The 11,468-nt window shown below is 56.2% G+C and overlaps 2 protein-coding genes across 2 annotated transcripts; one reads left to right on the top strand and one right to left on the bottom strand.

Annotated features, from left to right (window-relative positions):
* Nucleotides 1-3,629: 3,629 nt before the first annotated feature.
* On the top strand, nt 3,630-6,513 carry B0T15DRAFT_569847 (arginyl-tRNA synthetase; the record flags this gene model as incomplete). Its single annotated transcript, XM_062870819.1, has 3 exons — nt 3,630-4,367; nt 4,431-5,569; nt 6,181-6,513. The coding sequence occupies 3 exons, from the start codon at nt 3,630-3,632 to the stop codon at nt 6,215-6,217; spliced, it is 1,914 nt and encodes a 637-aa protein (XP_062718536.1). The 3' UTR covers nt 6,218-6,513.
* A 1,066-nt stretch (nt 6,514-7,579) lies between these two features.
* B0T15DRAFT_562761 (uncharacterized protein) lies at nt 7,580-10,367 on the bottom strand (the record flags this gene model as incomplete). The annotated part of the gene is made up of 12 exons (XM_062870592.1): nt 7,580-7,707; nt 7,752-8,398; nt 8,603-8,739; nt 8,802-9,113; nt 9,158-9,260; nt 9,385-9,575; nt 9,612-9,753; nt 9,818-9,876; nt 9,908-9,975; nt 10,023-10,109; nt 10,170-10,200; nt 10,329-10,367. The coding sequence occupies 12 exons, from the start codon at nt 10,365-10,367 to the stop codon at nt 7,580-7,582; spliced, it is 1,944 nt and encodes a 647-aa protein (XP_062718535.1).
* Between the last annotated feature and the right edge of the window lie 1,101 nt (nt 10,368-11,468).

The following is an 11,468-nucleotide window of genomic DNA, read 5'->3' as shown; positions in this document are numbered from 1 at the left end:
CAACAGGAGTTCAACACGACGAGGCTCAGTGAGAAGATCTAAGAATAACATCTCGCCGAGCAGATGGGCGAGCTGGTGAGGGTGAAATAAGGATAAATAAGAACGGGAAGAGCAGCCTTCAACTCATCTTATCCTCATAGTATTCACTTCAAACTCATCAGCTTCTCTTACTCGAATCCTCTCGACAATATACAAGCCGGCCTTACAAACCACCCTCTCCATTTTCAGTTTCAATACCTACCCAGCGTACCCACCATGTGTACCGAGCGTACCATCGTGTGCCGTCTCACCGGGAAACAGAAGACTAAGTTTCAGACGTGCAGAGACAAGTAAGAAGACAGATAAATATTTCTCTTTCCCTCTCCTTTCTTACTCTCTCTCTACTTCTTACTCTCTCCACCCCCCGAACACCGTTTCCCTGACCCCATCACCATCCTCTCGGCGTTCCCCGCTGTCACCATGAACTGCGGCGGGTGGGGAGGGAATCAAGCCGTCATCAAACCATATCTAACACCATTCTCCCGCTCACAGGGCGGCCTACGGCGCCTGCGGCGGCGTCCGCAAGCCTAAGCCAAATTCTTGCGACGGCTGCAGCTGCCTGAGCAGCACCGACAGAATTATACATCCCCAGAGAAACGCGGCCGACACGGTCTTCTACAAGCGGTGCCGAGATGGCAAGTATGTGAGCCTCCTGGGCGAGGTCCTGCGCTGAACCAAGGGCCTCTATGGCCCTGGGCTCGTATTAGGGGGTGGTGGCTCGGGGCAGGCACGGTTTGGAGCCTTTGTTGATCGTTTGGGTTGTGTCGCGGCCACAGGAGGTGGCTGACAGGTGGCTGCCGAGCTCCAGGATGAGCTTGGTATCACTTGATGGGGCATGTGAGGATTTCCGATGTATTGAGTACGCTGGTTCGTCTACTTTCATTGGTTACAGGAGTTCTGCATTGTATGCTGTTACCTCCTACTCTATGCGCTCCCGAGCTCTCATCTATAGTGTGATGCAGTCGTTGCGGGAGAGGGTATCTTTTTCCTGATTTCAGTGGGCACTGCGATCCTTATATGGTAATTAACAGGTGCGAGCACCGCCCAAAGCACACGCACACCACCACCTTACTTCTGGTCAGAGTACCTGCGTGCCGGTGGTATATGGATCTTGGGGAGGAACGTGGGTCCTACGACCTTGGTCTTCATAGACGCGGAACGGCCTTAATAGGCACGGCAACGGCCTAGGAGCACCTACGGCCCTCTGGTCTGAGCAAGTAGGAAAAGACGGCGTAGAGTTGCGTGCCTAGGACCTGATTGAACAGGACCCGCGGTCTTCATGTATCTTTAGGATTGAAAAAGGGGTCCACGTCAGCTTGGCGGCGGGGCAGGTGACCCGCTTTGGGTGTGTTCGTCCTACTCGTGGCGCCCCCCCGCCCCCCCCACCTGCCCCGCTTTTCTTCGGACCAGCCAACGAACCGACCAGGCAGGTTGGTGGTGGACAGCCATACGGCCAGATCACCCTAATGGCCACCTTTTTCGACCTCTTCAACAAAACCACCATTTTTGAAACTCACACTCGAATTCAACGACCAACAAGATGGAGGCTCGTATCCAAGATGCCGTCGAATACATTGCTGAAAATCCGGATGCCCCAGTGGCTGCAGGTGCCCGAGAATTCGTCGTCCCGCGGGGCCGCCTGCGCCGCCGCCTCGCCGGCACTGGGCCCAGAACTGGCCGCCCACCAACGCATACCAAGTTGTCAGCTCCCGAAGAGGTCGCATTGTGCCGATATATTGATTGGCTTGACAATATCAACCTTGCGGTATGGCCAGCCTTCGTTACCGACGCAGCGAACCATATCTTGCGTTCGCGGGCCAGCCGGGCTGAGCAGGACCACCCACCAGTTGTTTGCCAGAAATGGACCTCCCGGTTCATCAAGCGCCATGGATACTTCAAGCAGTGGCAAGGGAAGCTCAACGCCAACCGCCAGAAGGCTGAACAGCCTGCTATTGTTGCTGAATACTTTGACAAGCTCCTGGCCGTCCTTAGGGATAAGGGGGTTAATCCTGAAGATATCTGGAACATAGATAAGACTGGCTTTCGCGTTGGGATAGGAAAGGACCAACTTATCATTACTAAACGTAAGCGGGCACACTACTTTGGCATCGCGGAGAACTGAGAGTCGGCAATAGCCATTGAAGCTATCTCTGCTGGAGGGAGGATGATCTCAGCCTTTATCATCTTGGCTTGCCAAGTCCACATGTCGCAATGGTACGAGTAACCCGAATTAGACCCTAAGATAGCGATCATTACGTCGGCAAGTGGCTACGGCACTTTGAAGAGCAGCCATTGAAGCACTGCCACGCAAAGGAGCTTGACATCCTGATCCGCGACGGCCTAGTCAATATCACGAAGATCGAGTTCCTTATTGTTATCCAGCAAGCCCGCAAGCAAGCCTTCAAAGAAGCCACCATCCGAGCTGCATTACATATGCGGCCAAGGAAGCCCGGAAATGGAGGTTGACTGGCCGGCTGGGCCCTGCCGAGGTTGTTGAAGAAGTGGGAAAGATACGGCTACTACGTAGAGGGCTGTAGATGGCTGGGACGTTGGCATCGCCAAGGGGTCAAAAAGGTGGCCATTAGGGTGATCTGGCCGTATGGCTGTCCACCACCCAACCTGCCTGGCGGTTCGTTGGCTGGTCCGAAAGCGGGGCAGGTGGGGGGTGGGGGGGCACGAGTAATTCCCAAGAGCCCGTCCCGTCCCGTCTCTGGCCTTCTCCCTCCCGCTTCGACTTCAACTCATCGGGCCAGAGTAAGAACCTAAACTCCTACCAGGTTTTTCTGCTTCCCTGTCAAGCAGATGGCAGCGCTGACAGGGCTGCCGGGCAGCCACTCTCTCCCGCCCTCGATGTTACAATGCGCAAAGATGACTGTGCCCTCGATAATTCACACTTGGACTTTGCAGGTTTGAGCCTGTGTCACCACCACGCGTCTTTGGACCTTCCGCTTGCCAGTGATGGCCATACAACGCGCTCCGATATCACGCCGTCAGATACTGTTGGAAGCCAGTGGAGCAGCACTTCCCTGAACCCCCTAACCCCTGATGCCCGCGCCAGCCAGTTCAACTCGTTCAAGTCAAGCAACCGGGACAGAGAACATGGCCAATTCCGGCCCAGTCAATCAACTTGTCCAAACCTATTAAATCGAGCCCAATTCACCGTGCCCTACGGAGAGCCAATATTCGTTAAACCCACACAAACTCTAACGCATGATAAGGATAACAGGGCTGCGGGATAATTGCAATAACGAGGGCGGCACCGTCGCCAAGGCAGGGCTTTTAACGGGGAGCTTCGTACCAGTACGCTAACTGGTCCAGTAACTGGCCCATGGCGATCCGTGATGCAGTTAACCGCCAAAACCAAATTCCGAGGCCAGGTATAGTACGTTGGTTAAAAAAGGATTGGGGGGGTCGAAAATGCTTGTCGGGTCTTGTGCAGGGGACACCGATCTCTGAGTCACAAGCACTTCCCCCTCTACGGAATACGTTCCTCAACCCCGCGCCAATCCCCAAACCCGAGCCCAGAGAGAGGCGCTGGACATTCTCACTTACCGCAAGCCTGCAGCAAAAACAACAAAAGACCCTCCGAAATGTCAACGCTGACGCTGGACGGCCTGGCAGCCTTGCTCTCTAGGATTGGAGCTGGCCCGATTCCTTCCATCGCCGGAGAACCTCCAGTGGCACACCCTCTCCATCGACCCATCGACATTTACCGGGCCTTCGTTGCGGATGTCCTGGCCCGACTCGCAGGTTGTGAGACGCATGTGGCATACGAGTCGCTCCAGATTCCCGGCACCCCAGCGAACGGGGACTTGGTGTTGCCAGTGCCTCGTCTGCGCATCAAGGGCAAGAAGCCCGCCGAACAATGCGCCGAGCTTGCGACTGCGTTTCCAGACAACCACCCGCTCTTCCAGAAACCCGTTGCCGCCGGCATCCACCTCCCTTTCTTCTTCACTCCGTTGTCCCTCCCGCGGCTCGTCCTTCCCTACATCTTCCAGCGCCAACAATCCTACGGCAATGATCCCGACGTCGGACTGCGCAACCATGCGGCCCCGGACCAGGGTCGCAAGAAGGTCATAGTGGAGTTCAGTTCCCCCAACATCGCCAAGGAATTCCATGCCGGACACCTCCGGAGCACCATCATCGGCGCCTTCATTGCCAACCTCTACGAGACGATGGGCTGGGACGTGGTCAAAGTGAATTACTTGGGCGACTGGGGAAAGCAGTTTGGCCTGTTGGCCGTCGGATGGCAACGTTTTGGATCCGAGGAGGAGCTGGCCCGTGAGCCGCTCAAGCACCTCCTCGACGTCTACGCGAGGATCAACGCAGTCTTCAAGCCAGAGCAAGAAGAAAGCAAAAAGGCCCGGGACGAGGGCCGTGACACAGCCGAGATCGAATCTCGGGGCTTGTTCGCGGAGCGCAATGCCTTCTTCAGCCGTATGGAGGCCGGCGACCAGGAGGCCATGGCACTGTGGCGCCGCTTCCGCGACATCAGCATCGACCGCTACATTGCAACCTACGGCCGGCTCAACATCGACTTTGACGAGTACTCTGGCGAATCTCAAGTCAACAAGGCCACTATTGAGCGGGTTGAGTCTGTTCTTCGAGAGAAAGGTATCTATGAACAGAACAAGGGCTCTTGGGTTATCGACTTCGAAAAGCACGGCTCCAAAGGCCTTGGTCTAGCCGTTGTCCGCGGTCGCACTGGTACTACGACCTACCTCCTCCGCGATGTCGCCGCTATCCTCGACCGCGCGGAGAAGTATGCCTTCGACAAGATGATCTACGTCGTCTCGACCGAACAAGACCTGTACTTCCGCCGCGTTTTCCGCACCGTTGAGCTCATGGGCCGCCCCGACCTCGCCGCACGCCTGCAACACGTGAATTTCGGCAAGGTCATGGGAATGTCCTCGCGTCTCGGGAATGTGCAGCTGCTGGGCGATATCCTGGACCAGTCGCGCGAGGCGATGCATGAGGTCATGCGCCGCAACGAGGTCAAGTACTCCCAAGTGGAAGACCCGGACGCCGTGGCGGAGAAGGTTGGCATCTCGGCGGTCATGGTCCAGGACATGTCCGGCAAGCGCATCAACAACTACCCCTTTGACATCGGCCGCATGACGTCCTTTGAGGGCGACACGGGCCCGTATCTACAGTACTGCCACGCGCGGCTCAACTCGATTCTGCGCAAGGCCGGCCTCACCAGACAAGACCTCGTCGACCATCTCGAGAACCATCCCGACAGCTTGGACGCGGATGTTCTCGGGGACAAGCCCCACGCGGCCGACCTGCTCCGGCTGATGGCGCAGTACCCGGACGTGACGGCCATGGCGCTCAAGACGCTGGAGCCGTCGACCATTCTGACGTACTTGTTCCGTTTGGCGCACCAGCTCTCGTCGTGTTATGACGTCCTGCAGGTTGTGGGCGCCGAAGGTGGCATGGACGTGGTGCGTGCGCGGGCGGCGCTGTATGAGGGGGCGAGGCAGGTGCTGGAGAGAGGGATGCGGTTGTTGGGGTTGAATCCCGTTGAGAGGTAAGATGTCTTTCTTGTTTCTTTGTGCCATTTACTGTGCTGTTATCGAGATTGTTGGGCGTAACTAACCGTTTCTCGCCAGGATGTGATATCCTTCGACTTGGGATAGCGGGATGGACTGCTTGGTGGCATTGGGCACGCACAACGGAGAGTATGGATCAGACAGGCCGCATAGCGCCCGGGAGAACGGTTGAGAACCAAGCAATTTCGGGAGAAGGCTGCATTCCATCTGACATCGACTTCAACCGCGCCGTGGTCCCAAACATGGCCGTGTTGAAGCTTATTATTGTTCGAGAGCACTCGCAGCTCCCTCGTAAAATGCTCAAGAAAGACGGCAGGGATTCCTCTGAGACCGTTATGGCTCACGGATTTTGTAACGTCTTGTTTCTTGGTGCCTGTCGTTTTTTTAGAACCTGTTTATTCGGGTTTTATTTCCCTCGAGAGCATTATAGATGGCAATCTACGGGTTACAATACGAGTCCGGTCTCCCCCTTTTGTTGGCGCGTTACTTTTAACGAGAACCAGAGTCGCAACTCCGAGGACTTGCCTCAACTTCGACGATCTCAGTATTAGTTTTATATGGCAAGAGCACAAATAACTAGATTGGTGAGTTTACCCAAAGCTTTTCTTAATTCGCTGGCCTTTTAGATTTTTGGAAGGCGTTGTTTGCCCGTTCAACTCGAGATATTGGCTAAGGATCGCCACTCTTCAGGCGCCGTGCCTACGAATAACCCAGATCGGGAGGAAGTATATAACCGGGGACGGGAATCGCACTTGGTTTCGTCCTGGGGCTGTCATTAGGATAGTGTTATAGAACGACGTTGATCCCGAGGAGACAAGCACGGAGATTCAACTTGTATGTTCTCTCACCTGCAATATTGTTTACCTCCGGAGAGGGGCGGGGGGGGGGAGGTTAATGACTTCACACTTCTGGGAGAAGTTTGAGTGATCATGCCTCAGCTCCCTGGCGGACGGGACGATCTGAGATTGTTATGCAGGAGCAGACCGACAACTGTTTCATGTGGTCATGAGAGGGAGCGTCTCTGCCTATAGGAACGAAGTGCCGCTTGCGTTGTGAGTGTCGTACCGGTTGCTTAGCAGTCTCTCCAAAACCTCCATCCGAAAAACCTCGCCGACACCTGTACACAACAAACAAAAACAATCCCCTCTTACGCCACCAGCCCGGCGCCATGTTACACCCACCTCTCTCCTCCCCGTCATCCTCCCCGAGATACACATCCCCATCAGCATTGTAACCTCCCTCCCACCCCAAACACTCACGGACACGCCCATACAACAGTAACCCAAGCCAAGGCATGGATCCCCCGCCCGGAATAGGGGGTCCTTCCCCGATCGCCCAGCACGGGAAGGGAGGGCATGCAAGATCGAAGATCTGGGGTGACACAAGGTAGGGGGAGGGAACTCGGACATGAAGAGCAAGCAGGCATAGACAGGGTATAGACGGGTGAGGAAGAAGGCGGCCACGTCACTGGGCTGTAAATTGCCTTGCTTGCTTTGGCCTCGGCCAGTGACGAGTGGATATTGATGTCTTGCTTGGTCTTTGGTGTTTTCGGGGGCCGGAAGGGAGGTGGGTGGCGTGTTTGGTGGGGATTTTTGTGGGGGAGGAGGAGTGGGAGGGGGGGGGGGGGGTGGGGGGGGGGTTGGGATGGAGGAGATGGATTAGACGGGGAGGGAGGGGAGAGGGGTTGGGGGATGAGTTGGGCTTAATAGATTAGGGGTTTTTATTGTTGTTTTGAGAGGCGAGGAGGGAGTTATGTGTGGCATATATTGGATAGATGGGATGGGACACCCCTTGTGGTGTCACTTGCATAGATAGATCTGATACCCGATGAAGATGGACAGACGGAACAGGTTAATATTAGAAACAAGGTCAATTTCTTATCACATTAACCACAGCAGCCACTGATTCGTGAGTTGTTGCCCTCCTCTCTTCCCAGCAAGCCACGCCACCAACCAGCCACGCCAAAGCAACCACCGCCCTGCCATGCTTCATCTCCGCCTCCCAAACCGAAACTTGAGCTCGTCATTGCTCCCGTCGCTCTCCTTCTCACTCGCCGGCGCCCGGAACCCCCTCCTTGGTCTCTTGGCCGCCCGCTCCTGCGCCGCCGAGTCCGCTGCTGGCGCGGCCCGCTTGTTGCCAGACGACACTGCCTGGCTCTACGTCTGCGTCTGCGTCTGCGTCTGTGTCTGGGTCTGGGTCCGCGCACCGCGCTGCGAGTTGGCCTTCTCGGCTGCTTTGGCGGTGCGGCTGCGGGAGGGTTCCGTCTCGGGTATAATGCTGCCGCTGTCGGGTTGTAGCGCGCTGGCTTCGTCTTCCTCCTCTTTTTCTTCGTCGCTGCTGTCGAGGGCGAGCACCGTGCGGCGCATCGCAAGTTTTGCCTTAGCGCTTGCAGGCTTTCCGTATGACGACGACTGTTGGAGTTGGGTGGTTTGCGTCTGCGACGTTCGCAGCTGCTGCGGCTGCTGCTGTCCACGTCTTCGAGCCAGTAGTCGTCGCCGATGCCGTCCTCCTTGGGCTTGACCTCTTCAAGGGAGATGATAATGCGCGACGCGGCGCGGCGGCCGGCCTGCTCGCCCTGCGCGCGGAAGCGCTTAAAGTTCTTGCGCCCGTTCCACCGCGGATCCCAGCGCCCGTCGGCAATGTCCTGCTCCCGGCTGCGAGCGTGCGCGGTGCCGGCGGCAGGCACGCGTACCTCAAACTCTACGACGATGTGCAGCGCCCGAATCGCCGCGTAGTCGATCCCGTCGTCGGGCAGCTCCTCGAGTTCCTTGCGCTTGGCCCGCGGCGGGAGCCTCGGCTTCTTCCCGCTGCCGGCGGGTGAGCCCCAGGATGTCGTCCTCGACCTTAATCTTCTTGCCCTTACCCCTCGCTGCCTAGCCTCGCTTCGGCCTCCCCTCTAGTGCATCCGAGTCCATTTCTACGTCCTCGTCTGGTTGCGGCGTTGGCTCCGGCTCGAGCGGTGGCGGCACGGCTGGTTGTCCAGACTCGATATGCCAGCGCTTGGCTACTACTGCCGTCTGGGAATCGCAGCCATCAACGCTAGCGTATCGTGCTCCGGTGGCGGGGAATGCGCGCGCTTCCGCGATGTCCGGCCCACAGGACAGGTCTCGGGGACCTCCTCCTCGGGAGGAAAACTCGATTCGCGATACTGGGACACGAACATGCTGTCTTGCGACGCCCCGGCATCTGCGGATGTGTGAGTATCTCAACCGGCGGCGTCTCCACCAACAGTGTCTCTGTAGCGGGTTCCTCTGCATCATCAAAGTCGAAACCCTGGAATCGGCGTCGACTAGCTCTCCGACCCCTCCCCGCGCGAGGCGCGGGCGCGGATTCTTGTTCTTCGGGGGCTTGATGTCGGTCGATGTCCATGCGGTCGTCTCCCTGCGGTATGGCCGGTACAGGTTGGCTCGCCTCCTCGAGGGGCCGGCGCGGCATCGAGGCATTGCCGGCAAGGATGGCCTCGAGGAACTCGCGCTGGTCGATCGGCCGATAATCAAGGCGCTGGGCAAAGGAGGCGAGGAACTAGACGAACCAGTCCGAGTCTTACCTTTCGGCAAGTACCGGACAACGACCACTCCCTTGCCCTCGCTGCCATCCTCGAACGAGCCTAGTCCCTTCTCCCCAGCAACCCCCTTGACGTATCGAATGAAGTCGTCGGTGCGCAACGACCTCCTTAAGCAGAGCCTTGCCTTTTCCCGATATGATGGCGGGGAACAAGTTCTCATACTGCTTCTTATAGAATACGATTATATATCCGTCAAATACTTCCTATCTCCGATCATCGAGGGCGTACGCTTCTAGTAGCTGATCTCCAGGCTCCTCGCTACGTGGCGGTAGGTAGTCGAGGGCATTTGGCCACGAGGCTTCAAAGTTGTCTTCTAGCGCGCTGGGTGCGCCGTCGACGGCGTCGTCTAGGACAGTCGTTGCCTCCACGATATAGTGTATAAAGCTATCGGTGACAACGTATTTGCCGTTAATCAAGGCCTAGAGACCTCTAGACGTGTTGCGTTTCTTGGAGACGACGTAGGTGGTCTCGCTCGGGTAGTCAGCCGAGTATTTGATGTCGAGCTGTTCTAGGGTGTCGCGAAGCCTCTTCCAGGGGTCCGCGCGGAGCTCTTTAGCAGTGAAGGAGAAGCTGAGGACGACGGGGTGCCATCGTACTCTGCGCAAAGCCAAGATAAGTCAAGGGTGACGCCAAGTTGGGCGGACCGGAGCTAGAGACCTACCGAACGAGTTTCGGGCACATGCCCAGCTTCACTTCGTTCTCATCCTCTGAGAGTGTTTTCTTTTGCCCGCGTATTTGTTTCACCATTCACGAGTGTCCCATTCTTCGAGTCGAGGTCTTCGATGGTCAGTGGATCGCGAGCGGAGATTGCGCTGCGCGCTGTTAGCAAGTCGTATTCCGTAGCGCAGTAGGTTACTAGAACAAACGTACACCGCTGCCCTTCGCAACATTGTCGACTTGTATCGTAATATACTTCCTAGAGATAGTCTTATCCGAGATTACAAGCTGGCCGGCTATGGAGGAGATCGAGGCTTAGGATTCATGCGCAGTGCGTGTCAGGTACGAAGACATACGTTCGGCGGCAGTGCGCCCAAAGAGGTAGAGCTCCCTAGGCGTAGCCAGAGCTTCTGGCCTGCGTTGCGCTGTCAGTATATTGCACGGGTCGAGCAGCTTATCGCCGAGGCTGCCTGAAACACGACGCACCGTCAAACAAATCACTCTCAAGCAACTACATGGCTCCCGTGTCGAGTCAATTGCAGCGAGTCAAACATCGAACGCGCAACAGGGTCTATAAACCTAGGGCGCGCTACTACGGGGAAGGTGGTGGCAAGGCTCGGCGCAAGGAAAACGAGTGCTGAAGCCTGGCCGAAATCCAATGCCGGTTGCTAGGAAACCCTAACACACGTCATCGGAATTACGCCCTGGTACAAATATAGGAAATACAAATCGCAAGCGATTTGCCCAAAGAGCCTTGAGGAACGAAACTAGACTAGATCTAAGCTATTATAGGAAGGATAGGAAACTGAGAACTATTCTAACGATCCGGACTAGTCGTGTCTACTCCAAGTCTAGATCTTTTCTTGGAGGATGACGGCTGCGAGATGGCCACGTCGTGCTATCGGAAGTCAGGGAGGGAATTGATTCGAGTGACGGTTCAGCCGCAAGAGCGGTAGATAGAGAAGCTAGCGCGGACGGGGAGTGTGTAATGTCTTTCGCCGGCAGCAGACCAAGTCCATATCCTGTCGTCGCTAGTGTAGTTGAAGGAGAGTCTCCCAGGGAAGCTATGTTCATATTAGACGTGTTTGCAGTAGCAGATTCTAAGACGCGTGGTTTTTTTCGAGGACGTATTTGAAAGCGCTCGACCGCCCTAGCGAGCTGACCGTTTCAAAGGTGGTATTGTGTGGTCGGTGTCCACAACGCGAAGCCAAAAGCAGCAAAAACATACAGCACCGAGGATTCCCTAGTCGTCACTGCCCTGAGTACTGATCCGGCTGTCAGTAGTTTGACTAAGGGAGAGCGGACGGGATCCCGTATTTTCTACTGCATATGGCCGTATGTGCTTGACTTTGCTCGGGATGCGACTTATGAGAGAGCGGGGCAGAGGCTGGTGGTCGGTGACCACGCCAACCAGGGGCTTGGTCAGGAGAAGATACACGGGGAAAGAGGGCTACTTGTTCCATGATATTTCCAAAAGCGAGAGGCATCTTACCCACAGACCACAAGAGAAGCAGCGAGGTCTTGTGGTGGCGACGAAGGTCGATGAAACTCGACACCCAGAGAAACTCCAAACTGTCAAATACCATGTAAATAGTTAGAGGAGAGCAGCTAGTCTACCAGATCCATGTCCTCAACTGATTGTCAAGCTCGGACGT

The sequence above is a fragment of the Chaetomium strumarium genome (genome assembly GCF_033439665.1).
Source record: "Chaetomium strumarium strain CBS 333.67 chromosome Unknown B0T15scaffold_7, whole genome shotgun sequence".
NCBI lineage: Eukaryota > Fungi > Ascomycota > Sordariomycetes > Sordariales > Chaetomiaceae > Chaetomium > Chaetomium strumarium.
This window is presented reverse-complemented; position numbering and strand designations above follow the sequence as displayed.